The sequence below is a fragment of the Vanellus vanellus genome, assembly GCF_965231255.1.
Source record: "Vanellus vanellus genome assembly, chromosome: 2".
Taxonomy (NCBI): domain Eukaryota; kingdom Metazoa; phylum Chordata; class Aves; order Charadriiformes; family Charadriidae; genus Vanellus; species Vanellus vanellus.
Window position 1 is genome coordinate 118,670,003 of NC_138906.1, and position 27,034 is coordinate 118,697,036.

The 27,034-nt window shown below is 34.8% G+C and overlaps 1 protein-coding gene across 1 annotated transcript in view; it reads left to right on the forward strand.

Moving 5' to 3' along the window:
- Window positions 1-1,697: 1,697 nt before the first annotated feature.
- RBBP8 (RB binding protein 8, endonuclease) overlaps window positions 1,698-27,034 on the forward strand; it is a gene marked incomplete at both ends in the record, with an annotated part of 34,462 nt that continues 9,125 nt past the window's right edge. The window contains 13 exons of the mRNA XM_082479824.1: window positions 1,698-1,809; window positions 7,004-7,046; window positions 11,269-11,364; window positions 13,347-13,459; window positions 15,177-15,252; window positions 18,343-18,512; window positions 19,950-20,051; window positions 21,141-21,238; window positions 21,891-22,018; window positions 22,967-23,852; window positions 23,947-24,073; window positions 25,184-25,284; window positions 26,095-26,167. Of these exons, the coding sequence (XP_082335950.1) occupies window positions 1,698-1,809; window positions 7,004-7,046; window positions 11,269-11,364; window positions 13,347-13,459; window positions 15,177-15,252; window positions 18,343-18,512; window positions 19,950-20,051; window positions 21,141-21,238; window positions 21,891-22,018; window positions 22,967-23,852; window positions 23,947-24,073; window positions 25,184-25,284; window positions 26,095-26,167 (2,125 nt within the window). The remainder of the gene's footprint in view (window positions 1,810-7,003; window positions 7,047-11,268; window positions 11,365-13,346; window positions 13,460-15,176; window positions 15,253-18,342; window positions 18,513-19,949; window positions 20,052-21,140; window positions 21,239-21,890; window positions 22,019-22,966; window positions 23,853-23,946; window positions 24,074-25,183; window positions 25,285-26,094; window positions 26,168-27,034) is intronic.

Here is a 27,034-nt window from a genome sequence, read left to right on the forward strand (position 1 = left end):
TGAAGAATTGTAGGCATTGCTAATTTGAAAAGGTAACTTTATTTTCTATTAAGGACTTCTCCTAGTGTAAGAACATTTGCTAACTTGAAACCAAGTACTGAAATGGGCACTGAATTTTCTATGGACAGAGCACATTAAAGCAGATGTGGAACTACCTAATGGTTACTGAGGGTACTGTCAGCTCCAGTACTGTAGTGTTTAAGTATCCTTATACCGTATAAAACATACAGTTCGAGTGTTCCTGTGTTGTTGAGAATAATGCTTTGTTCTGTTTATTCTATTATTTTTATTCTGTTTTAAAGACAGCCAGGCTGAAAGAAAAGTGACTTGCTTCAGACTGTGCACAGAGATATGAGAAAGGAGACCGGAACCAAGGCCTCCAGGCCCTACACTAGGTCACAGGACCACTGGACTGAACATTTTATCATGGTGAATCTAGGGGACCAGCTAAACCAGTAGCTGCATTCAGATATTCTAAGTTGCTTGAAGGTTCTCAAGAAAGGAAATGCTGTTTCTTGACTGATTGTAGATCTTGTATTGTCTGAACTACAACTGTAACTTGTGCCTCAAAAATTTGAGAGCCAATTGCTCCTTTTATTTGTCTATATAGACATTGTGGTTTGCTTGCTTAGGCTGCTACTTTAGGAACAGTACAAAATACCTTAGATTTTTTCTCTTATTGTAACTTACATTACGGAATAATAGAGATAGCTATGTCCACCTGGTAATGACACAGTCCCTGTTCGAAAGTGTTTGTTTAAAATTGACCACATAAAAATGGGGAGAACTTAGAATGTCCAGTTTCACACACAGGGGACTGAAGGAGAGAGATTACATGAGTATTTCAATATTGGACACCCAGTGCCAATAGAACTGAATCTTAACTTGGCTCAGACACAAATCTGAGTAACGTACTTCCTCTGTAGTTTACCTGAGGGCATCATCTGTGTTAAGAAACCCTTCAAAAGAAATAAGAATTATGGGTAAGATTGTTCTGAGTTCTGTAGGCAGTCTGGCTTTTAATACAGAGCTGTCTGACTTTGATAGTTCTCAATTACTAACGTTTTGTAGATTTATAAATTTTGAGATTACTCTATTTCCTTTTCATCAGGAAGCGGGAATTATTTCAATATAGAATCATGACTGCAAGAGGATGTGAGCTTTTCTTTACAGAAAGGTGTAATTTGAATTCATGTTTAGGTAAAGAATGCATATACACAAATACACCTCTGATAAAACTTTTAACAAATGCTTTTGCTGACAGCCAGATTCTGGAAGCATGGGTTACTTTTGGAAAGCAAGAGTTTCTGTTTAACTGTAGCTTTACATAGGAAAAGAATGAAGACTCCTAAGCATCTTAATCTGGTTTTAAAGTGATGGCTGTTTAAGGAAGGGTGGGGGAGGAATGCTGTTAGTTTATAATTACTTGTAGCAAAACACTTAGCATCTTTCACACTTTCAGGGTGACTGTCAGTATATAAGTACAACTCGAAAAGAGTAGGCAGTAAGCTTTGTATTTCATCCATGGCTGCAAGTTATACTCTGATAAATGCAAACGTAAGTGTTGTCGATCTGTCATTACAGGCATACACCTGTCTTCAGAAACAGCTCCATAACTATGTAATTTAAAACTTAAAGTGTGAGAGCGAGCCAGTTCTGCAAATAAGTCAAAGAAGCTGGGAGCAGAAAAAAGCAAGATGAATGCCTCTGGAGGAAGCTGTGGGAGCCCTAGTTCTGCAGAACCTACAGGAGATTTCTTCAAGGAATTGTGGTCCAAACTGAAAGAATGTCACGATAAAGAAGTACAAGGTAAATTGTTAAAGTTTGGGTTCACAGAAGACTGTCTGTTACCACAGGAAAACTTTGAACCAGAGTACTACTCCATCTGCATGGAAATAATTAGATTTTTAATGTCTAATTAGAATTTTAATGTGATGTGGAAAGTTGGACTGGATGATTACAAATGATCGTTACAGATTGACCACCTAAGCCTGGTTTAACAGGATTAGATTTAAACTATCAACAAGTATAAATGATTTGCTAGCTCACTGAAGGAAAAGTAACAAGACGTTCCATGGGATCTGTGTTTGCTTAGGAAATATTTAAATATTACTTTACCTTTAATGGATTCAAATGATTCAAAGTTTCCAAATCAAATTATTCAGTGGAATTTTTTGCTTTTTTTCTTTTACCGTTAGGTTTAGTCCCTTCAGATACATTAAAATGGTTGGCATTGTGTATTTCTGCTAACTTGTGCAAAATACCACTGCAGATTAATATTACTGAAATGGAAAATATTTCTTAAGTTTTTATAGTGTTCTAAACTTTCTCATGAAAATTCATAATAGGATTGCTTATTCTTACATTACATTTTGTGACCTGTGATATCAGTTTTACTATGGATTGACTGTTAGTGTCTGTTCATTCTTCAGTAGTGCAGGAAAATAATAACACTCAAAGTAAAGATTAATTATTGCACCATATATTTATATTCTTATTATAATAATGTTTTACAAGTAGTATTCATCAAATATTTTGCTAAAAATACTTCATAAGAGGTTAAGAGTTTTGTTCTGCTAATCTTAAGTCACAAGATCCTTTCTTTTGGATGGAATTAGAAGAGTATTTGGCTGAATCTTCCAACAACTATATCCTTGTGCATGAAATAGTATCTATATTAGGCTGGAATAAAAGCAGGTGAGTTTTTGTGAATTAAGAGCTTTAGTCATGCAAGTGCATCTTTGTAGCCAGACCATTGCAGTGGCCTTGGTTGTTTTCACCAGCCTCAAAATAGTTCCAGTTCTGTCCAGTTATATAATCACTTTTTAATTTCAAAAACTGTGAGGGATTGTTTTATAATGTATAGATGTTTCATACCTACCACTGAAAGTCTTGACTCAACAATTTGCAACCCTGGACCTTCACACTTTGTGTTAGTAATTTTTTTAAAAAACCAACCAAACAAAAAGACTTCTATCAGTTTGGCAACTGAAAGGAAAGATGTACCAGATAGTAGCATTTTGTTACATTTTAAAAAGTATGTATAACCATATGAAATGTAATTTTATATTGTGTCCCAAAACACAAAAGAAATCTTAGTTTTTATGACTTTTTCTTTATTCTTCTTTTTTTTTTTTTTTCCTTTTTTTAAATGGTTCTTTTCAGAGTGGGTGTGATGTCAACTGCAGATAAATGCGGAAGTACTGACAGAATGGGATCTGGCAATCTGTGGCATGTCTGAACAATAAAAACTGAACAAACAAAAAACTCTAATGTAGAGGGTAATGTTAAGTGACCCTTTCTCTAGTTTCTTGGGATGTGCAGCACGTGATTCTAAAGTTTTGGTTTTCTTTATGCAAGTGAAGATACTCTTCAGAATGCATGCTGGGTGTGGCCAGATAATTTTGCCACTAGGCAGCCTTTTTCATGCCTAGCCCTTTGTCAGTATGTCCCGCACCGTGTTAGGTAAAATTAGGTCTTCCATGATAACATCAAAGGCATGCCTGAAGGATAGTTAATTTTTTCAAAAGGTGGGGATCCTCTTATAGAAAATGGTACTGGAAGATATTTTAGAAACATCAAACACAGGCTTGCCTGGACTTTGCTTGTTTCTGAAGTCTATAAATAAGAATTAAAATTGACTCATGAGTTTCCAATCTAAATGTCAGCAAAAAATTATTTTAAAGATGGTGGAAGGTGGATTAAGGGAAAGTTAGTTGGAGAAGCAGCTTTTTGCGTGTACAATGCACAATGTACTGAACACTGTAATGGTGGAATTTTTATTTATTACAAATCCATGAAAAGTAGGATTTATGACACATGAGCTTGAAGTGCTCAGGCATATTATACAAGTTATAATATTTATGTATCTATAGAATATAGACTAGAGAATACTTCAAACTTATACAGTTTGAAATGGATTTTATTGAATTTTTATATTACTATATTGTAAAGGGTGTGTTTTTCCACCATGTTAGCTAAACATCTTTTTATTCTTTTAAACTGATCATGTGCAAAAATTTCCAAATTTTGGCCCTCTTCAGGTAAAATAGCTATCATTTGCTCTGAAATTCATTATGTGACAATGGGTAGGACTCCTACAACCCAGATTCCAACGATGCTGGGCATGGTCAATGTCAGTTGACTTCTCATGGAATTCAGAGGTGCTCAGCAACTCAGAATAATGGCCAGTAAAACAATATTTACTCTGATTTCCTACCTGTAGAATGTGTGGGATACTTGCGTAGTGCTCACAAATTAGAAAGGAATTTAATAATGCTGTTTATAAAGTGACTAATTTCTGCAGGTGTTTTACTTGCAGCTGGTTCAAAATAATTATATGTGTATTTGTTGCATGTGGGTCTTATCAACACGGTTACTGAGGATGAGTTCAAGACTAAAGCTCTATACTAAAACAAAACATATTTCAGCATAGAAATGTGAGGACAGTTTTGTGTACAAGAAATAGCCTATTTTTTCAATTATTCCTTACGTCTGAAAAACAGAAGGTATAAATACGGGAAAAAACTGTAGTCATAGATGCAGAGAAAATGATGAGGAAAGCAATCTCATTGATAGATTGCTGTAAGAAAGGAAATGGCTGAAAGCTCCTCAGAAGTAAATAATTATAGAAAGCAGGGCTGGAAGGGATCTTAGGAGGTCATCTAGTCCATCTCTATACCCTTAAGGTAGGATTATGTCTGTGTCATTGCTGACAGAAGCTTGTCCAACCCATTCTGAGAAAACTTCAGCAGTAAAGATTCTGCAATCTTCCCAGGCACTGTCAAATTTAAGAAAGTACATTCAATGCATTTGAAAAATCATCAGAACAGAAATTGTCATAGCCCTTAATTGAAATATTGCGGGTACATAGTCTAATCAAGTTGCAAGTTTCATTAAATAGTGTGTGTTTAATTAATCTGCCTAATGATAGTTTAAAGAAACTCTCCATCACTTTAATAGAGACTGTGTCATTTAAAGTGCTTATGAGCTTTAGGTAATGTAGGTTTATATAGTCTGTGTCTTGTCTATTCCATAGTAATACTGTGTGAAAGATGAAATTGAATCAGAAGTGTTAAATAAGGAAATCTGAAAAAGCAAAGCTCTTTCAGTATGCTTAAAACCTCCCAATGCTCTGGAAAAGCAAAAGGAAGATATTACACCCGATGTAGTAATTCAATGCTCTTGGATAAATGTAACAAACTGGTTTCCTGCCTTCTCATTGCAGTCATTTGAATTAAGAAAAAAATGCATCCTTTAAGTAACTAGTTTAGTTCCTCCTGAATTCAGGTGAGAGGGGAGATAGTGTTACCTGTAGCACAGTACTGGGGCTTTTGAGTGCTGCCTCTTCAATTTGTGGCTCAGGTTGCCAATGTTACAATCCTAAATACTTGCTGAACAGACTACCTGTTCATACAGGAGATGCATTGTTGTGCAGCTTCATTCCTTCCGATGGGTGTGGAGCAGCATTAAAGCACACTTTATAGGGGTTCTAATTGCAGATGCCTAATTGACTTGATGAATAGCAACTACTTAAAAAAATAAACCCTCTTTCTATGCTGATCTGCATGATAGAACATAACATCTCACAGGTGTTGAGGACTTAGAGATAAAAGAAATCTTGCTATATTTCCTAAGAACTTGTTTTTTTAAGTAGTCTCTGTGCATTTTTATCTCGTCTCGCTGGCATCTTGTAGTTGCTTGTGTCGTGGGTTCACTGAGGTTCTGGCTGGCCTGACTGCTAGATTGTAAGTGGCCTGAAAAGTGAACCTTCTCAAGCGAGCAGTTTTGACCTTTGAACTGTTCCCAGTTGAGTGTGGTAGAAGAGAGAAAAAAAAGGCTATTAGCTGCCTTAACCTACATTTTCTGTAGTAAGATGTAGTATCGGGTATGTGTTTTGGTTTAAATTCAAAATTGCCAGAAGTTTTCTTAAAAGTGTTCATTTATAAGTTTACCCTGTTATCCTAAATGACTAATGCTTTTGCAAGAAAACTCATGAGACATGTCATGTTCATACTGAAGTTGCTCACAGCTTTTCATAATTTGAAGAAAATAAGGCATTGGGAAAAAATTGTTATGTTAATTTCTGGTGTAATGCAAAAATTCCAATTGGATTTGTATTTAAGAAAATGTTATACCTTTGGAGTCTGATTGTTTCTGGCCATTTATTTGGTGTAGGAATGGCCAGTCTGTGTGGGGGTAGTATCACATTAATTTCCATAGCACTGCATCCCACTTGTTAAGCTGTTCCATACTTAAAGCACCTTTATCTTCCTGCCCCTATGCATGTATGCACACACCCAAAACCCCACAAGCAGATTGACTGGACTGCTGTCTAGCCTCTGGGCTGTCAGCTGGCCACTCCTGCCCAGAACATCAGTTGTATTTGCAAACCTTTTTAGTTCTGCGCAGAACATATGTTTAGGAGTGTGTGGGTGACAGATGAAATATTGTTCCTCAGTTCACCTTGAAGTGTTCCAAAGACGCTTTGGATGAGAGGGCCTCGTAGCATACCTCCAATAAAGTATGTTGTCCTTTTGTGCTTTAAAGCCTTGAATCACGTGTTTTTAATGTTTTCTTTACGTGTATACATTGTAATACATTTTTCAGTTCAGTGGTTGGATGCTACATTTCAGGTGTAGTATTACGCATTTATGTGTACACAGAACATATTTTGTGCTACTTATGTAGGCATAGTTAATGAAAATATGTTGACAGTGCTTGGTATTCATGTGTATTTTTTTTTTTTACAAAAGTGTGTTTATACCTGTTTAAGTGGGAATCTGCGTGTTTGTTTAAGAAGTCCCTGTTTCCTAGACATCATAATAGCTGTATTTGTTTCCAAGATCCTGTAGAACATACTCAAAAAGTCCAGAAAGAACCATTTTCTCTCCAAATTAGTGACCTTTTTTCTCTCTTTTGCAGATGTCATTGGAAAAAGGAGAATTAGTTTCTTGTTTCACAGATATTTTATTTTAATCAGATTCTTCTTTCCACTTTTCAGGCTTACAGCTGAAAATATCTAAGTTGAAAAAGGAAAGATGCTTGTAAGTATTCATCCTAGTGGTCTAATTTATTAAAGGAGAATCTGGCTACCATTAATGAGCTGTAATTCTTGTAAGATTGATTGAGGTTTCATAGATTGTTCCTTCAGATATGTACAAATCTCTGCTTACTTTAGATGGCTTCAGCTGAATTATTAAAGATGTACGTAACTCTTTATAGCGTGTATAACCTGAACATTAGGCTTCCCTTCCTTTAACAAAGGACTTGGAAGGTTTTCTTATCAACAGTATTTCTAGGATGCTTATCAGTATGTTGACGTTTTTAATAGGAAAGATAATTAAGGGGCATTTTAAAATTGAGGTCAAACCTGTAAAAGAGAAGTGACAAGACAATAAGCCAAATTTACTTAGATTTTTTTTTTTTTTTGCTACATGTTTGCCTTCAATGTCAGGTGTTGTGCCTCAACTCAGCATTCAGTTGTTTAGTAAAGATTCTGGTAATTGCTAATTTTCACTCAGTTCTTATATTTTACGACATGTAACTTATTTTGCAGTCATTATTTGCTATTAATTTTTAGATCTGTTCATAGAAGCAATTTGGAGGGAAAAAATCTGAATTACAAGATTTACATGTACAGTATCATCACAATATGTGTTTACAGCACAAATCGGCTTTTATTTTCCATCTGACTAAAGCCATATTTAATTAAATGATGAGATACGCTGATGTGATTCTTTATTTAAATTTTTACTTCAGGTTTATTTACATTAATATTATGTTACTATTACATATGACCTGTATGTTGAGTTGCTGTGTAGGAGGAATAAAAATAAATTACTTGATCTTTTTCCATTTGGAAAACAATATAATTATGTTAGATATATTGAAGACATTAAAGTTTTCTTAAAATTAGCAAAAATACTCCGTATTTCCATTCCCAGCATTGCCAAGTGAAATCAAAGATATACAGTCTTAAAGTGTAGACACAGTGCTCTCAGCCGTAGTCTGTGCTTTTTCAGAATTAACATTTCTGTCATTATCTAGTCAGTTTACTTCTTCGTTAATTCCTGTTAGTTTTTTTAGTTGTCTCTTTTTTAGTTACATTTTTTGAATTGTATAAGCAGCAAATAACCCTCCCCTAGTCTAGAAAATTTAGGTCACCATTGCTTTTTTGTACAACAGTAACTCAAGCAACTCTCAAGCATTTTTGACAGTTATTGTCTAACTCCCCAATGTGCTTGTATTTCTGGTTGGGAGGGAAACAAAGTTGTTCTTTCCATGGGAATAAATTTCCTCTAGTGGAACCCATCTTACCTTTTCCTGTAACATGAAATATGTAAAGGTATCTTGTAATGATACTAGCTTTTCTAGTATAAATTGATTGTACAACAGTACATACTTAACTTGCTCTCTACTTTTATTATAATTGTTCTTCTGTAATTACAACTGTGGCTAACTGCCAGGAAAATTGTTTTTGTTGTGTTTCACCAGGCTTTTGGAAGAAATGGCCTTCAGTTGTGTAATGTCTATGTTGCTCGCTTCCGCAGATGTCTTTTTGGATTTGTTTATCCTTTGTAGTGCTCAAACCTCCTCTGAGCTTTTGTTTTGCTTATTTCAGTTAAATATGGCCCATCCTACTGGCATATGATAATCCACAGTAGCACTTTGAGCATGCGCACTCAGTATCAAGATTTGTCAGTTATTGTACAGCTTCTTGTTCAGTCTCCAACACTAGTAGAACACAGTGTATTCTATTTGCAGCTCCTGTTAAATGGTGCATAAGAGTTCTCAAATTTAAAAAAAAAAAAAAAAGTGGCAATATAGTCCGGTTGCTTATTTGGTCTCTAGGTGAATTTTTAGTCAATTGGAAATATGAATTCATATGAACTTTATCAAGATTTTGAGTTCAGGGTGTATCATGGAATGTTGTCAGATCTTTCATTAAAATCCAAACAGCATATGTGTTGCTTACATTTTAAAGATATGCTTTCTGAACATTAAGATTGATATTGCAGTATGACAAGGAATATATTTATGTTAGTAGATTAAATTATATTAGGTTATTAGATGACTTTCAGTTAGCAAATATTTGGTGTTATGTTTTATACTTAAAAGCTACACTTTCCTGGAAAAAAAAAAAAAAAAAACAAACAATTTAACATCTTGTTATTTCTTATGTATAATTCATAAATGAAGTAGTTATTTCATTTTTAATCTAAAAGGATGAAATTATCTCTTGCTGTTATTATTAATTTAAACTGGTGTGTCACAAGTTGCTTCCATGTTCTGAAAACTTAATCATCTAGAAAATTAACTGATCAATTTAATATTATCAGTGATGTGACTGAACACATACCAAATGGTTTAATTATTGTTTGTTGGAATCTTTCTACAATTACCACATTGTAGATACAATACTCTTACATAGGAGGTCTTGTTCTTCTTGGTGCATCTGAATACCTGAGGTTTAGTATTTCAGACTTGGTAATCAGCTGACAATGAGCGCCTTATTTTGTAACCCACTTCAGCATTGGAGCTAATGACTTGTAAATGCTAGGTCAGAGACCATTCATTATGCAGAATGCCTTCATAGCCAAAAATGTCTGTCATGTTTATCGGATGCACTGGAATTCTAAAAAAAATAAATAAATCATAGTTCCTTCTGTTATTTTACTATCTTAACGGCTTTTTTTTTTTTTTTTTTTTAACAAATAACCTAATGACTTAAAGGTAGCTCATGAAAAGATTTTAAAATTTGGTATTTTAGGCCTCGTGTGAGTTGCATAAACTGAAACAAAATATTTTCTTAATGCCATAAACATCAGAAAAATACAGACTGCTTTTGTCGGACTTCAAATTTTGCCACGGCCTGGCTGTACTTGGTTAATGAGCTAACAGAACTTTAATGCTTTGTTATCCCCAAGTAAAAGTACAAGTCTTAAATGGTTCCTCATGCTGTTTGCATGTAACTTTTATATGTTGTATATGCAGCTGAAAAGGACAATATTGGTCTGAATGGTAGTACAGAAAAATAAAATATGTGTTCTTAAATTTCAGAATTCATAAAATATGCCTGTGATTGTATGCTGCAGAAGCTTCCAGCTGTCCCATTCACTTTGACCCATGATTGTTAATTTATTGTATTACTCTAATAACAGCAATATGAAAATGTGTTTGACTAACATATCTTAAAGGGATAGGGCCAGTTTAAAAGTATGTCTGTGTAAAAGAATTGTACCAACAAGTTAGTAAATATGTTTTTATTTCCTGGTGTGTATGTGCTTAGCAGCCAATTTCATGGCTTCCTCAAATAATCCATCTCGGGCACACTGAAAGCAAACACCCATTTTCATGGAATACACAAAGGATTCCATGGTAAAAAGAAGAGCTGGGAACGAATTCTCAGAAGTTAGTCATTGTCATGTTATATAGATTCAGCTGCTTAGCTTTTACTGAAAGTTAATTTCCTTGTAGAAAAAAATTCCATGCTTGTTGCTCAAACCTTGTTTGCATCTTGAAACGGTGTTGTGATCTGATAATAAAAGTGAAGGGGAGCTAAAATCAGGAAGTTCATGTTACCACTTTTCCTTAGCTCTTTTAAGGAGGAAATGTTCTTTGTTAATTAAATAGTCCTAGCTTTTAGAGAAAGTTATTTGCCCCAAGATCTTCTATTTCTGAGGTTTTTGCAAAGAGACTTCTCTTCCCCATATTCATATGATGGGAATCCATGTTCTATAGAGTTAGAGAATTGTTTTTTGAGGACCTAAACCTCTAATGGATCTAAAGACTTGTCCGAGCTTTACAAACCTACTGTGGTTTGCCACACTGCAAGAAGCTCTCACTGCTAAGACAAGACCAAAATTACCTGATTATGAAAGCCCCCAGTTAGCTTCCCAACATCTCAGCAACACAGTAAAATAAGAGAAGTGCTCGCGCTTACGTTCCCTGAGATTGTTGCTTGAATACTATTAGCTTTTACGCATTGACTCATCAACTCTAATTTTTGTCCTGAGCAAAAATGAGGTTTATCAACAGAAGCTCATCTGTAATATGAATTAGAAACTAACTGCTCCTTTACGAAGTCAGACATTTCTAAATTGCCATTCATCATAAACATTTCATTTATCTTCAACTCAATATTTGTGCTTATGATAATCATATATCCCAAGAATATGAAAGAAACTTGCCAGAGAGAATCCTCTGTTGAAAAACTAATAGCTGTAATTTAAAGCTAGAACTAACTTTTTCTCTATTTGATTTTAGGGATGCAGAGAGGCTTGAAGAGTTTTATACCAAGAACCAGCAGCTCCGAGAACAGCAAAAAGCACTTCATGACACTATCAAGGTTTTAGAAGACAGGTAAAGTAGTGTCTTTTAGCTTTTGGGTTTGTTGTGTTTTGCTCTTACAGAGTAGCTCTGGATACTTCGCAAGCTGGTGTGGGTTTTTTTTGTAAACCAGTCCTTTTCTAATAAAATCCAAATAGTGTGTTTTAAACAAAAGTGTAGAATTTAGATTCTTCTGTCTGAATTAAATTTTTGTTATTTTCAAAGTGCTTAGCTTGCTTAGCTCAGTTAAGATAAATAGATGTTGAATAGATTGGCTTGGGAGGCAGACGGCCATTGTAAAGCGCATTCTTTTCCATCCATTTTTGTAGAGGTAAGATTGATATCAATTGAGATGTAATACAAGTACAGAACCCCAGGGCAAAATAAATAATATACTTTGAAACTTATGAAATAACTCACTAGGAAATCTTTCAGATTTGGGGGGGGATCTTTTTTTTACCAGTTGTCTGTTTTACCTAAATTTAATCAGGTTCTGTCTCTTGCCTTGTTTTGGATTTAGACATTCTGATCACCTTTTGACCCATTCTGTCTTTCCCTTATTGGTTCCTGTTTAATGTGGTATAGAAAAATAAAACCAATAGACATGAAATTACAGTGCATTTTTTGATCTTTTAAAAATAGTACCTGTTTTGGAAAGCGTATGTTAAATTTGCTGCTAATAGGCTCACAGAAGCTTTCTGGGAACAGGAGACCTTCACATAGTAAATTATTTTCCCACATTCCTGTGCTACCTCAAATTTTAGAGCTATGGTACTCACATTTTGCATTCAACCGTGTTTCTTTGTGACAGGCATTAGGGATAAACTTGTAACCATGCAGATAATAAAACTGTCACACCACATAGGTAGAGAGACATCTGCAGAGTGGATGGACTTTCCTAATCCCTGAGCAGATGAAGTACTCGCATTGCAGAAAATGAAAAGGGTATTTAAAGTGGTTTAATACAAGGAGATTATAATACTGTGTTTATTACACTATTAGTCAGATCATCTGGTATGAAGAGCCATTTCAATATTTTACTCTTTCCATAATTCCACAATATTAAAATACCCATAAACCAAGATGGCTTTTGCTTCCAATATTCAACTGTGTAACTGGAAACTTAAGGGTTTTGTTTGGTTGGGGTTTTTTTAATACATCATGTGCTAGCAGCAGCAATGCAGAACTCTTAACCAATTGCTCTCTTATTTAGTAGGCAAAATAGAATGTGGTTTTCACTTTGGTAATACTGTTAGCTTTTTGTTGTGTACCAGAAGTAAATGCACTTCTATTATCACCATAAAATGAACAAGCGTTTCATTGCATGAATGAATGTATCAAATAAGATGGAGTGATCGTAAGTCCTTTTCTGATAGCAGATGTGCTTTAATCAGCTGATCTAAACCATTAGAGTCAGTGGAGGTGATGCCTTAAATGGACTTCTATATCCACTTATAAGTATTGGTGTCTAGATAAAGATAAATAATTTCACATTTGCTTGGTGTTTGTTACAGAGCAAACTTACTATTTGTCCCTTTTATTATATTGCTTTGCTAAATGGCAGTGATATATGAAGCAGTTCATCCTCCTTAGGTGAAGTAGTAATTGTATTTACTGAAATGATTTGCTTATTTGTATTTGCGAGAATGAACTTCACTTATAATGAATGGTAATTTATATCTGACAGTACTCTTAGTAGGATACCTCACAAAGGCTTTCAGTGGCAAGGTGTAGCATGCTCCACTTCAATATTGAAGTAATGCATGTTGCTTTAGAAGTATCCAGTACCTACAGTCATTTATACAAATATTAGCACACGTAGTATTAGATTGTTAAGAAATCTCAAAATATTGCGATGTCAATGTATAAAACCACAGTACTTAGCGGTGTTCCGCATAGTTGTCAGAAATTTTCTGGTTTTCATTGTTCAAAAGGCCAGTTAAGTGTGGAGATTTACTTCATGTATGGCAATATTTTCTTAACAGAGGGGCTTTTTTATCTTAATTTTATTGTAGATTAAGAGCGGGATTATGTGATCGCTGTGCTGTAACCGAAGAACATATGAGAAAGAAGCAGCAAGAGTTTGAAAATATCCGGCAGCAGAATCTTAAACTTATCACTGAGCTTAGTGAGTTTTATCCATGAGTCTGAAGACAAACGTACTGTTTTGTAAACTAGGTCCTCTTGAATTCCTGTAACTTGATATAATTTATATATGGTGTGTTTAATAAACCCAAGTTCAGTTGGGGGATACTTAATTCTAAGGTCTGAAAATATGTGACATACCAATTACTAGTCATTTCACACACTTTCTTAGGTTGAAGTGCTGATACTGAAAGTGAACTGATGTGGAAAATCTTAGGGTGTAAAGAAGCTATTATAGATAAAATGTGGGTGCTTCTGTTTATTGGTACAGCTAAAGCTGTAGAATGACTGATTGTCAGTTTTCATAAGGAAACCCTGACTTCCAAAGTAACTGCTGATCACAAAGTTGATCAAACAGAAGTTCTCTGGGTCCAGCTTGTGTCCTATAGTTGGTCTTGGAGTTTGACTGCAGTAACCCATAACCTTCACATAACCCTCTGAAGCCACAAAAGAATTCCTTCGTGCCGGGCAGCTTGTAGCCATCTCATTTTGAAATCAGGAAGTCGTACATATGGGACAGGAAAAAATAAACTGTTCTGGGGGACATGAAAGCAGGACACAATAAAATGTCTTCATAAGGAGAGTTTGGAAAGATTGGTTGTATAAAGTGCTAAAATACAGGAGAGGATTTTAAAATGTTAAAGGTATCTTTACCATTAGTTAATTATTTTGTGTCGTTTAGTTGTCTTGCTTGATCAAGAAAAAGCAGACATTAAGTGAGATATAAAATAGGTGAAATGCCGGTCACAAAAAATAGCTTTTGAGTGCTTAAATTATAGAAATACTAGGTTCTGTACTAATATAAAATACATCAATTTTTCAAGGACTTGTAATATTGGATATTTATATAAAAATATTTTCAATTCTTGAGTTTAATGATTAACAACAGAGTACAAACAATCTTTAAATAAATCTCTGAGCCTTAAAAATCGAGGTGAGACCTATTAGGTACAAATTTTCTTGAATACTGTCTGACAGAGCAGTAGTCTTCCATGGATTTGGGTTGAGATCTATATGACAATTTATGTCTTTTCTGCCAGCAAAAAAGGACAGTCAAGAATAATCCAGAGGTAAAATATACAGCAAAAAAAGTAGACCAAGAAAATAAAAATTAAAGCGAACAGAAAAGTTGGGAGTTATCACTACATTAGTTTGAGAACACATGGAAAAAAGCCTGAAGGTGATGCAATAAGGTTGTGTGAAATATGAGCAGAACGAATTAGAAATTAAGAAAAGTAAATAAAAAATTTCTGACAGAATATTTAAGTGATTTTTAAGATTTTTTTTTTTTTTTCTGTTGTTTCCAATTAGTTGTTGTTTCGGTGGCTAAAACCAAATTCTAATTACTTCATAGGCTGTATTCAACCTAAGGAAGCAATTTTGTCCTTCGAGCTGAGTGAGCGATTAATTCGTCTTTACACCGGAGTCTCACTTTTATGTGCGTGGACAAGAGTAGTTAATGATTATGTGGAACTAATACTATGATCCAGTACTTGTGACACCTTTGCCTTTGCTAGCACATCATTTTACAACCTTTTTAATGACTAGCTTAAAAATTCATTTTGGTAAGCCATAGAGGGTGTATGATACTACATTGTAGAATTGGTTCTGTTTCCTGAAAGGACCTGAAAAAATTAGATATGATGTTAACATACGTACATTGATTTTTATTTTTTTCTCTTTTTTTCTATAAATTGCAGTGAATGAAAAAAACAACTTACAGGATGAAAATAAAAAGATAACTGAACAGTTCCAGCAATTACAGAAGGAATTGGAGTAAGTTTTGAGATTTTTTTTTTTGATATTTCACCCACCCCACCCCCCTTCCTCAGTAGTAATGTCAGGGAAGATAAATATCAGCTTTTAAGTCTTTAAAACTTGAGTTTCCTCTTTTTTAATAGATTGCGAAAAGACAGTCTACAGCCACTATAACAACATAAAACTAGCATCTTTGTATTGTGCAGAATTATTGCTTTTTTTTAACTGTGTGCATCTTTTTTTAAACTGTAAGAGAGAGATAAATCATAGAAATTCTGTTTGACTTCATGATTGTTCAAGATTATTCTGGTCACAGCTCATAGCAAAGCCTTATGTCTCATTCTTTTATTCCTCTGTTTAGTCTTTACCAATTCTTTCCTCCTGGGTTAAGACCTTAGAAAAGTAGTTTCTCAGTTAGTCAAAAAGTCCAAGGATCTTGCAATAAGTTTTCTTAATAAACTTATAATTTTACAATCTTAAAAAGGAAAAAACTGATATGGTAGCAAGAATGTGTCATATAATGTTGTGGTTAATATGCAAATACGATGCACTGAGCAAGGCAGAAGTAGTATTCCTTTTTTGTATAGCTGTGCTGTGACATCATCTGAAACTCATCTCAGTTTTGCATGTGTGTGGAAAGGTTGCATACATGCATGGTGGGAATGGTACAGGATGTGTAGACTTGATACATACAGCTTCTTCTGCATGTATTTTTTTTTTTTTTTGTCTTTGTCAGAAAGTAACTTTGGTAAAGGAGTAAAACAACCTAGAGTTCAGTTCAAAATGGCTGTGGTCCTCTTGCTTTGTAATTCTTGGTTTGTCTCCCACTGTTTTCCCCTTAATCATCCTTTCTTTTTCTGTACGCATTTCGTCTTCTCGGATTAACATATTCTATGACCTTAGGAGTACTCCTTTTTAATGACAAGTAGGAACAAATTTCAATATGCTTCCCACTGTATAATGCTTCTCAGTAACGGTTCTCCTATGCACCTTAACAGCAGTTAGGAGGCGACATTAAAAAAAATTGACACCAGACAGATCCATCCGAATGTTAAGTTTGATCCCCAGTCTTGCAATTTAGCTTCCAGTAAAAATCCCTGGCCGCTGTAGAAAAGCTGAGAATAAACAGTGTGACACCAAGTTATTTACTCTGCATGTTAAGTGGTCATTTAAATGAGTTGTGTGAATAAGCAGTAATTAACAAGGATGGTCCTGCTGTTTGTGATGTGGCCATTGCATTTGGTCATTTTGGTTGAACTATTGTCATGTTACTTTATTTAGAATGAACAGTTTAGATCAGTATGATGTCATCATGTAGGTGCAAGGCAACAGATTGTTTCAGGTGCATGACACAGAATTAGATTTTTGCAATCTTCTGTATTCTGTTACCAAGGTTTAATATTTTATGAAAAAAAAACTCTAAGTGTCCTTTAGAAAAGTGAAATCAATGAAATTTTAGAAGAATTGTATTATCTGGTCCTTTATCAGGTTAGAATTTCTTTATCAATGGATGGAAATGGCAAGGAAATTTCTGCAAAAATCTTTTCTGGGGTCTCAGATAATTCCTGAATCATGGAAACATTTATTTATTGCATATTTATGATGTATAATATGTACAGCAGCTTCTTCATTTGATAGTTTTTTGTGGTGGTGTGTAGGAACTACCTCTTAGTTTGCATGGAAATAAAGTACAGAAAAATATATTTATAGCAGGCTAATTTGTCATATAGGGCCATGTGTGCCAGTAAATTTAAAGAGAACTCTAAGAGCTAACTTAAATTTGCCAAGTAACTGGATGGGTATATTTTACTGTTTGTTTTGATTTGTTACTTAAGATATTGTTAGTAGATGATCTAGTTTTCCAGTTATGGTGCTTTCTTTGTAAATTTGCAAATTGCAAATTGCACAATAGGATTTGTCAAGACTTCAGAGCATCAATGCATCAATGTTTGTCATTAAGTGTTCAAAGTTAGTCACGATAAAAAGACCAACTGCAAAAATGCCTGTTGTCTTAAGCCAAGCAGCTTTCTCTGGTTCTCCATCATGTTATTAACTTATTTTATATTAGATCTTGTGGTTCATTTCAATGCAAGCAGAAATATATCCACATTTCCTCTTCTTCCCTTAGATCAAAACCTTACATCCTTCTCTTTATAGTTAGGAATTGATCTTTTGGCTCATGTTTTCTCTTGAGAGTCGTAAGGAAAAGTGCTACTGCAAAATGATGACCAAGCAGGCTGAGTTAGATTTCCTCGTGTTTTTCTTTTACTGCCTCTTCCATTTCTTGCTACTGCCACCACCATACAACAGGTAGCAATGCCGTTATTATGTACTAAACAAACTGTATTTAAGTTAAAAGAACTGACATTAACATTTTTTGTTGTTACTTCCTTGCTATGTCTGGATAAGAGTTTTTGGAGAGAAATGACATAGTTGTTACGCTAATTTTTATATACTGACTCTGCAACATGCTGTTGGAGCTGACTCTGAGAGAAAATAAACTTCATAGCTCGTGTTGTGTTTTACATTACTTGTTTTATGTGGTTTACATTGCTTTTTACGCTCCTCTCTGAAGACCTTCGTAAGGTGAATAGGAGGTATTGTCCAATGGTCTGGAGAGGGATTATTTTTAATACAGTGCAGTTCATTACCATTTAAAATTGTCCAAAAGCTTCTGTTTTGTTTTTAAGACAGTTAGTATTCTTGGGGGTGTGCAGGGACTTCCATGCAGGGACTTCTATACGGGGAGAGAGGCACTAGTCCATCCATTTCAGCATTCTTTCATTCAAGTAGCACACGCTTCGGAGGATAAGCTAGAAACTCTGCAGTCCCTATTTTTTTTCCAGGGAGAAAGTCTTACATAGTGCACTAGTTAAATGTTGACTTTGAATCTGAAGACCTAGGTTGTTCTTAGGCTTGATGGAACAAGTGTGAATATGTCTAAAACCTGAGTTCTAGTATTACGTTTTTACACTGTGATGTTACTGAGATGGCTGTATTTTCTAAATTGTTGCTTTCTTGAACTATATGATTGTCCTGCTTGCTGAAATGCAAGCTTTTCAACTTGCTGACTTGATGTTTTGTTTGACGACCTAATTTGGTCTCCAGGGAGCAAAAGCAACAAGCAGTGGAATCAGAAGAAGGAGTCATTCCAGACTCTCCAGTTCTGGCTGCTTCTTTTTCTGTGGTTAATCGTATGAGAAGAAAAAAAGAGAATAGGCATATCCGATACACAGAACACACACACCCAGATTTGGAACTTGCAGAAAGCAACAGTGGTAAGAGTATTGTATTCACTTTTTTTTTAATTAATTTTAAAATATATTTTTAAGGGCTAAAGAAAAAGATGATGTATAAATTTGATTGCAAGTGGTGAAAACTAAAGAAAAAAAATCTTGTGGGTTTTTTTGTTTGGCTTTTTTTCCACTTATGCTATAATGCATGAGTCAGGAAAAAACGTCTTTAGAAGTAACTATTATATCAGTGAAATGCTCAAAACTTATCACAACCTTCTACTTTTCTTCATCCACATGCACATGCAAAACCAACAGATTTCCAACCCTTATCTCTTCTGTAACTGTGAATGAACTAAAATCTGCTAGGGTTTGACTTGTGCGTACAGCTATGCCACCACCTAGTGGAGAGTGAAATAAATGTTTTGCGGCTCAGCAATTATTCTGCAATTAAAGTAATATTACTGACGCTGGTAGATACATAACTTTAGCAGCTACGTGATCTTTCTTTTTCTGGTATTGATATACTGTTTGCATTTGCTTTGTGTTTACGTCCAGAAATACTGTTCACATTTAATTTCCAAACTTCGTTCTGTAATGTCATTGAAATACCTCTAATGTATTTTAACTGTAAGAAATACTTTTGTGAAATAAGTGACTTTAGTCTTGTATTTTAATGATACACAGGACATATGATAAACAATCCAGGTGCCCTTAATGTGTTAATTTATCTTGTGGAATAAAAACATATTTTAAATAATATATGATTATATTTAAATGTAAGTTTTGACTAAAAGCTTCTCTCCAAGAATAAAAATAGCACATCTGTGAGGTGAAGAGAGTAGGTTGGTTATTCATGCCCTTTATTTTACGTATGTAATTTTTGGGCTGTGAGTAGTTTCTCCTTTCTAAACATACCTACTCCTCTCCATTTTCTGAATAAAAAAATGAGCTCCTAAATTAAAGCAAAGCTAAATATGTATGGAAATGGTGCAAATACCTATCACAGTTAATAGCCATGAAAAAGCTGTCATTGTCCAGATAAAAAGGACTACATGGCACAAAGTTGGTCATGATTAAAATGTCAGGGTTTTCACATGATGCAGAAAATTATTCCCTTGGATGGTTTACTCTTTAGTAGTTTTATTGCCATATCAACAGGTCAAATATACATTGCATACGTACTTTTTATGTGGTTAGTATAGAAAGTGATGTAATCATGTGTCAGTATTGTTTTATCACTGACTGGCTAGGCTCGTATTTGTGAGAGAAAGGATTAATATGAAATATTTTTGACTAATTGTCATAGTGATACCACAGAATAAAAATAATTGGATGTCCTTAGGTTACCGGATATACTGACATATCAAAATTCACATTCAAGTGCTTTTAAAATCAGGATCATTGTCAGTATCTACACAAAATTACCACAACAGGATACCTAATTTCATTGTGTGAAAATTTTTCTACATCTTCTCCTAGAGTTTGGAAAAATTCCGCTGTATTCCACACAAGTGAACAGTCACCATGAAGAAGAGATACTAGTTGCAGACACCTGTGATGCACAACTGTCCCCTGTACCAAGTAAGTGTATTAACAGATTTAATTCTAATTCTATTCAAAATAGGGCAAAAATATTGTAAACCTGAGGGTTCATCAACAGCTGAGGGTTCATCTCTCTAAACACAGGAGCCAGAAAAAGAGTATTATGTTTACTCACAGAATTGCTGCTGAAATGCCTATCTTGTGATGCCTGTCTGTATGCCACTAGATGAATGATCTAGTGGCATAGCATCAGGGCTTATAGTCAAGAAGTAAAAAGAAGCTCAGTGCAGGTATTTCTACAGATATCTTATATTTTAGGCAACTTATCCAATGGTCTCATATCTGGTTTTCCAACCATACAGGAGATTAAATATTCTGAGGATTGCATTTCTGTCTTACATGAATATGTAACATTTAAAAGTGCTTCTGTTAATTACTCCCTTTTTTGCAATTGTGAATTGGTCCAAGTCTTTAAGTCTTATGTCTTTCTCCATAAACAGTTCTTTGACAAAACTTTCTGTGTCCCTGATTTTTTTCTGTGAAGTATTTAACTATAAATGGCTGCGACAGTAAGAATTTTGGAATTATTCATGCAGGTCAGGGTTGTGGTGGTTGTAGTTGTTGTACTTTCCCATCATATTACTTTGCCCTAGTTTAATAAACTGAGCAATGTTAACCCCCTGAAAGGAGGGAAACTCATCTATTTGTTTTCCTAATAAAAACACAAGAAAAATAATTATGTGTCACCTCCTAAATATGGAACACAGGCATTTTACTATAAATACACATTGCTACCATTCTTCGTGCTTTTCTCAGAGTATTCATGCACTGGACTGGGAGTTTGAAAACAACTTTTATGTTGAATTGTCTTTGTATTTTGATTTTGGGGAGCTGTATTCAGATTGGAAGGATACTTCTCTGTGATGATGCAGCAGTTTGCTCTCATCAGAAATTCTTCACTTACCACTTCCAGATAAAATTTTTGTCTGACAGAGGTCAAACTATTTTCATAATTACGGATTTTAATTTGTGATCTTTTTAGTTCTGTCTTTTGTACCATCTGTGTGAGTGGTGTAAGATATTATAATGTATGTGTAATTTATTGTGAGCTTCTTTCTACTCATAAAGATAAGCCAAGGATGGGAGGCTATCCTGTTCCAAAGCCATCTTTTAACTTGGCTGCAGTTGTGGCAGAAACAATTGGACTTGCTGTTCAAGACGAATCTGTAAGTAGTATTCCCAGATTTTTTTACATAATCAGCTTTTTGTGCCAGTTGTTTTTGAAAACACTGTCTTTTTTTCTTTTCCATTAAAATTCTGCAAAAGTATTCCGAGTACCAATAAGCTCACTTTGATTTGCTTTTACATAGTTGTTATAGATTTGGTTTAGCAAGAAGAGATACAACTGTGCTGACCTGTCCAGGGGTTGGGGACGAGGGTAAGGTTCCTGTTGTGTATACAACTTCCAAGTTTGACTAGGACAGTGGACTAAATCCTTGGGTCTGCCAAACTCCCTTTGTGCAGTAATCAAGTCTAGGACACTAAAAACGATAATTTGGTGATGAGACTGTTTGGTGACTCAGGTGAGATTATTTGATGTTTTGCTTGGTAACTATACTGAAAAAGATAGTGTGCAGACTATTTTTTTTTTAAAATGTCCTTTGGAATTATGAAATTTTTTAATTTTTGTAAGTTTTCTTGAAAATTGTTAGTCAAAACTTCATCACACTTGTAACTTTTTATTATTTTTCAGAATTTTGAATAGTTCCATTTGAATGGGTCTTTAGAGTATTTATGTACAAACCTAACATATTTCTAATTTTTAATTCTAATAGCTTCTCACACTTCCTTTCTTTGCTTTCTTTCACTACTTGCAAGGAGTCCCAGAGTGTACTGAGTCCTCCCTGCACTAATACTGCTATGAGCCGCGCCCCAGAGACCATGCAGTCTGAAAACTCAAGAAAACATCCAGCTTCTGAATCAAGAAATGATGACAACAATTTAGGGTATGTTTCCACATGGCTATAATAATATTGTTTTAAACGGGCTTATATGAAGTTCTGGATTTAGGAGAATTTAAAACCTTACAGCAGTTTGCTTTAAAGGTAGAAACATGGAAATAAATATTTTCATATTATAAAGGCTTCCTTCAAGTAAATAACATTAGAAGCAAAGGAACTGATAGAATGCAAAACTGTGGACCTTTTACTTCATTCTCAAACTTCTGATTTGGGCTTTCTATGTACACAGTCCCTCTGTCACTGACTTGTTATTGCGACATATCTTTTGGGGCCCATAAACATGGGGGTAAGGGGTCTGGAGCTAGGAAAATGATCATAAAACTTTCTGCTGACTGGATGTCATACCAGTTGACTGTTGCCCTTCCCACTATCCTCAGGATGTTGTGGTCTAAACTGATTTTTTTTTTTTTAGCCCCTCTTTGTCATCTTAAATATATGTTTTATTGATGACAAGTGAAAAACAGAGTACCTGAAAGAAGCTTGCACATTTTTCTTTCACTTGCAGAAGCTTTGAGAATCTGTTATTGTTGTTATAAGATCTATACAAGAACCTAGATAGACTGCTATCACAACCATTTTTGCTTTCTTCCATTTCGCTGCATTGAAAGGTAAGGAGTCTTTGGTAGAAGAGATTCCTAGGCAGGCTTAATTCTGTCCTTGATTCTCAGCTGAATGTGGAACAGAATTTCACACCATACTAAAATGAAGGACAAGGTCTGTGTTTTGTTTGTCTTTTACAACTCAAAGTGCAAAGGTAGTTACTCCTAGACCAAATATTTCCCTTTTCTTTTTCCTCCTGTTTTTATGTGATACTATCAGCTCTGACAGCTTTAAAGTAGATCACTGATAGGAAACTTGTTTTTGTATATCCCTTTATTTCCTCCCAGCCCCCTGTGTACTCCAGAAAAAGATCTGATCTCTCGTTGTATTCAGTCTTTCAGATCCATCTCAGAATACTCCACCACATGTTGACTGGGATTCTCAGGTAGCCTCTCCTGTTTTTGGAGCTCCTAGCAATATGAAGAACAACTCAAGTACAAGTCATGCCTCATCTATCTTAGATTCAGGATTGAAGCCTAATCTGAAAACCAACCTCTTCAACAATCCTTCCAGTTCCAAATGTCACAAAAGTAGATCAAAATCTGAAGATGTTGCTTTTGTTGCACCACTTAATCTTGGAACTGAGAGCAACTCTGTTATCAGCCAACCCTCTATCAATCGGCAAATGGTTGTGAAAAAGAATACTAATGAGGCTGTAACCTGTGTTGGAAACACTTGTGCAGCTAAAAATGAGGTGATCAAGAGCGATTTCTTTCTCGTACACCAGAGACAGCTAGAAAGCAGGTGTGCTAAGAGAAAGAAAGCTGAAGATGAGCATGCAATAAGCTGTGAAAAAGCATCCTTCAACAAAGAGAACTCTATGCCCTATCAATCAGACGTTCAGCATGTTAATGGGGAACATACAGTTGATAAGCCCTTGGATCTGTCTGATCGCTTCTCCGGAGTTCGTTGTCAAGAGAAAAAACAAGGAAGTGAGGAGACCTGTAAAAATAGACTGAAACAAGTGACTCTGCATGACATTTTTTCACAGCTAGGGAAGCCCATTCCTGAAGGTTCATCATCCATTCAAAATGCCAACAATGAAAGCTGTTTGTTTGGCAGAGATTTACAAGAGGAATCCTATGTACAAGAGGCAATGCTAGGGAAAACATTCCCAGATAAGAAAAATCAGCTCCAAATGAAAGAAGAAATTCCTCCCTTCAAAATTGCACCACTGCGAAGTTCTACAGAAACAGAACAACTTTTTGAGGACGTGCAGGTATGCTTTTCTGATTTTTTTTTTTTTTTTTTCTTCTCCTTTGAAATACTATATTTAAGTTTTGGGAAATAGTAAAATTGCAATATGTTGTTAGGTTGCCAGTGGCCATGTACCAAATAGAAAGAAAACAAGGATAGGACGTGGAGAGTCTGAACCAGCATCTGTACTTCAACCAAACCCTTGTAGAGTATCAAAAAATAAAGCACTGCAAAATGAGCAAGGTAACTTGATGCAAATGTTTCTTTTATTGTCCCCCACCTCCAGCCTGTGCTATGGTCGAATAGAATTTTGCGTATCTTCTTTTCTTCTGCTTTAATCGCTTTCTCTGTTCTGCTTCTAACTTAGTTTCATCCCATTCAGGACTTCTCAAGATCACCCCCCACATTTTCAATCTGTGTTTTCCTGGCATTCTTTTGCCACTGTATAATAAATATACCATTGGCATTCAGCTGTAAACTCATCAGGCTAGGGATCTTGTTCTTTCTCATTGTTCTAACGTTGTTTCTTAATGCAGCATATGAATAATAGATACTGAAATAAAATCTCATGAAGTTTGAGTTTAAACTGTATCAAATACTTGAAAACTATACTTAATAAAATGGCTTATCCTTACACTTAATATTTTTCATGATTCCTGATGATCTGTTAAAGAAATTTGTACCATTCATTTAATGGTAATGAACAGATGCTGCCAAGTACTCATCCTGGAAGTTGTATCTTCTTTCCTGTTAAGTGGTCCCAGTCTGAAAACTTCTGTTTTTTGAACTGGGATTGTAGAATCGCTGCTTCTGTACTCCTCAACTGAGCTGTTACACTGCATGCTTTATTTAGAAATACTTGCACTGTAAATTTAAGAAATCTGTCAGCAGTTGATGTGGCCATGTAGCTTGCAATCTAAATCTCTACTTCAAAGACAAATCAAGAGCCACCTCTGGAACAATGACCAGACACTTCTATACTCTTTTGTATTCTAAGACCTGACTTTTGTATTCTTATCAATCTAATGTCTTCTATCCAGTATTAATACTACTGGATTTACACAGTACAGAGATTCTTGCAAGAGTATTTTATGTATTACGTACCTCATACAAACACAAAGGGGTGGTGTGCTGCCTGAATATGACAAAAAACTTACAGATCTATTTCTGACTCTTCAGACAAAATATGATGTACACCAAATGAACATGTTTATTGTTTGAGAAAAATCAATCCCTAAACCCAAAGATGAATGGATAAAAAGAAAGCTAACTTATAATTTTGATACTATAGGATGCTGTTGGCAGAATTGGATTCTGATTATTTGCCTTTTTTCTCACATTCTTTGCATCCAGACCTGAAAGATAAACCTTCTTTAGAAAACCTCCAGTGGAGCATAGACCCAGGAGCTGATCTTTCACAGTATAAAACAGACATTACCATGATTGATAAAAAGGTAAACTTCTGTAACAAGTCTGCATGTTCTATGATACCAAAAAATGCTTACAAAAGTAGAATCATGAACTTTATTCTGGGCAGGCTAAAACCACTTTTTAAGAAAAATCCAAATTCAGCTCATTTGATATTTGTTTGCACTCCTGAAATGTTTATTTATGCATAGTACACTACAGTTATCTTAAAACATTTCCACTGCCTAATTGTATTTGATAAACTCAGCCAGGTGGCCCAGTATGAAACTGATGCATTTGGGGGTGGTTTGGGGTTTCTTTTAAGACAAAAAAAAAAGAAAAGTCAAAATATCATAGTTTTTTCTTGTGAAAATATTCACTTTGATATCTCTTTATGTTGAGTAATAGAAAAAGTGCAGATAATGACTATTATCTTTCTTTGAGTTGGGTGCAGGTTGTTTATTAGGATCTTTGAGAATTTTCCTGCCGTCTGTTTGTTTTGTCTGACTTAAAGACTATCTTAACATGTATTAATTTGTCCAGTTTTTACTTTCTCTGTGTTTCATTGTTACTTTTTTTATCTTTGTAGAATTTAACATGAAAACTTTTAAGACATTTCTGCCCCATCAAGTAAAGTAATCCACCAGATTAATGCTTCACACTTGAATTTCAAAACATTATTCTCTTACCTAGATTTTATGTCTTTATCATGCAGACATTACTGCAGAACAAACATCACAGAAGGTGTCCAAAAAGATGCCAGTAACTGTTGTGAAAACATTTCAGATATGCAGTGATGACACTGACTACACCAGTTGTTTCTGAGTGTAATTGTCATGTTTGCTTTTTTTATTTAGGATGGTTCTCAGTCAAGAGTCAGAGAGGAAGTTGTTGATATGGATTATACATATGTTAGTCAAAGCAGTCCAAGTAAGACTTTTTTTTTCTTTGGTTTGCTTTTTTTTTTATTTGGAGGAAGAAAGAGTGCATTTTTTTTCCCCTGTATGAATAGATAGTTGAAAATTTTTTGCAGTACAACAGCACTGATGTATTTTTGTAGGTTACAAAGATCAGTCTGTTTCATAGTGGAGCTGAGGTTGTTGAGCTTTTTTTGACTTAGATTAAGAAAATGATAGGATTTGTGCTGAGTCAGAGCCTGTAGCTATGCTTTTACAGTGCTTAAAGAGCTAAATAACCATATAATAGTTCTGATCTCACCTGCTGCAATCATTCTTACAACAAACAGCTTTGAGTTTGCTGTGTAATCATATAGGACTTACTATGGGAAGACTAATTTAGTTTTTAATGGCATATAAATAGAACTAATATACTTAAAATAAATCCAAATGTGTTTATATCGCATTTAACTTATGGTATGTGGTGAATCATGGCTGCAGGGCAGTGACTTTTAATGGTGTGTTTTTTAAGCTGTTGCATCTTGATCACACATCCGTAGTTTATCTCCTACCCACAGAAAGTATTTCCTTCTGCTTGGATAACTTCATAATCTACAAGAACAAAATTTCATATATCCAGTTAAAGTTATATCAAAATGATTTAGTAATTAATCATATTTTAGAAATTGAATCAAGATATCTTTATGAAAAATATATGAACATTGGCTGCATCTAAAAGATTGACAGAGAAGTTTCAGAAAGAGTAATTGTATTGTTGGACTTGAGTTAAGCAGTACTGGAGCAGGAAGTAAATGTTAGTTCTTTTGATACACATTCAATCAAAATAAGCTTGTTTGACTTAAACTGGTGAGAGTCTGATTTGGATGTTCATTATGCTTTT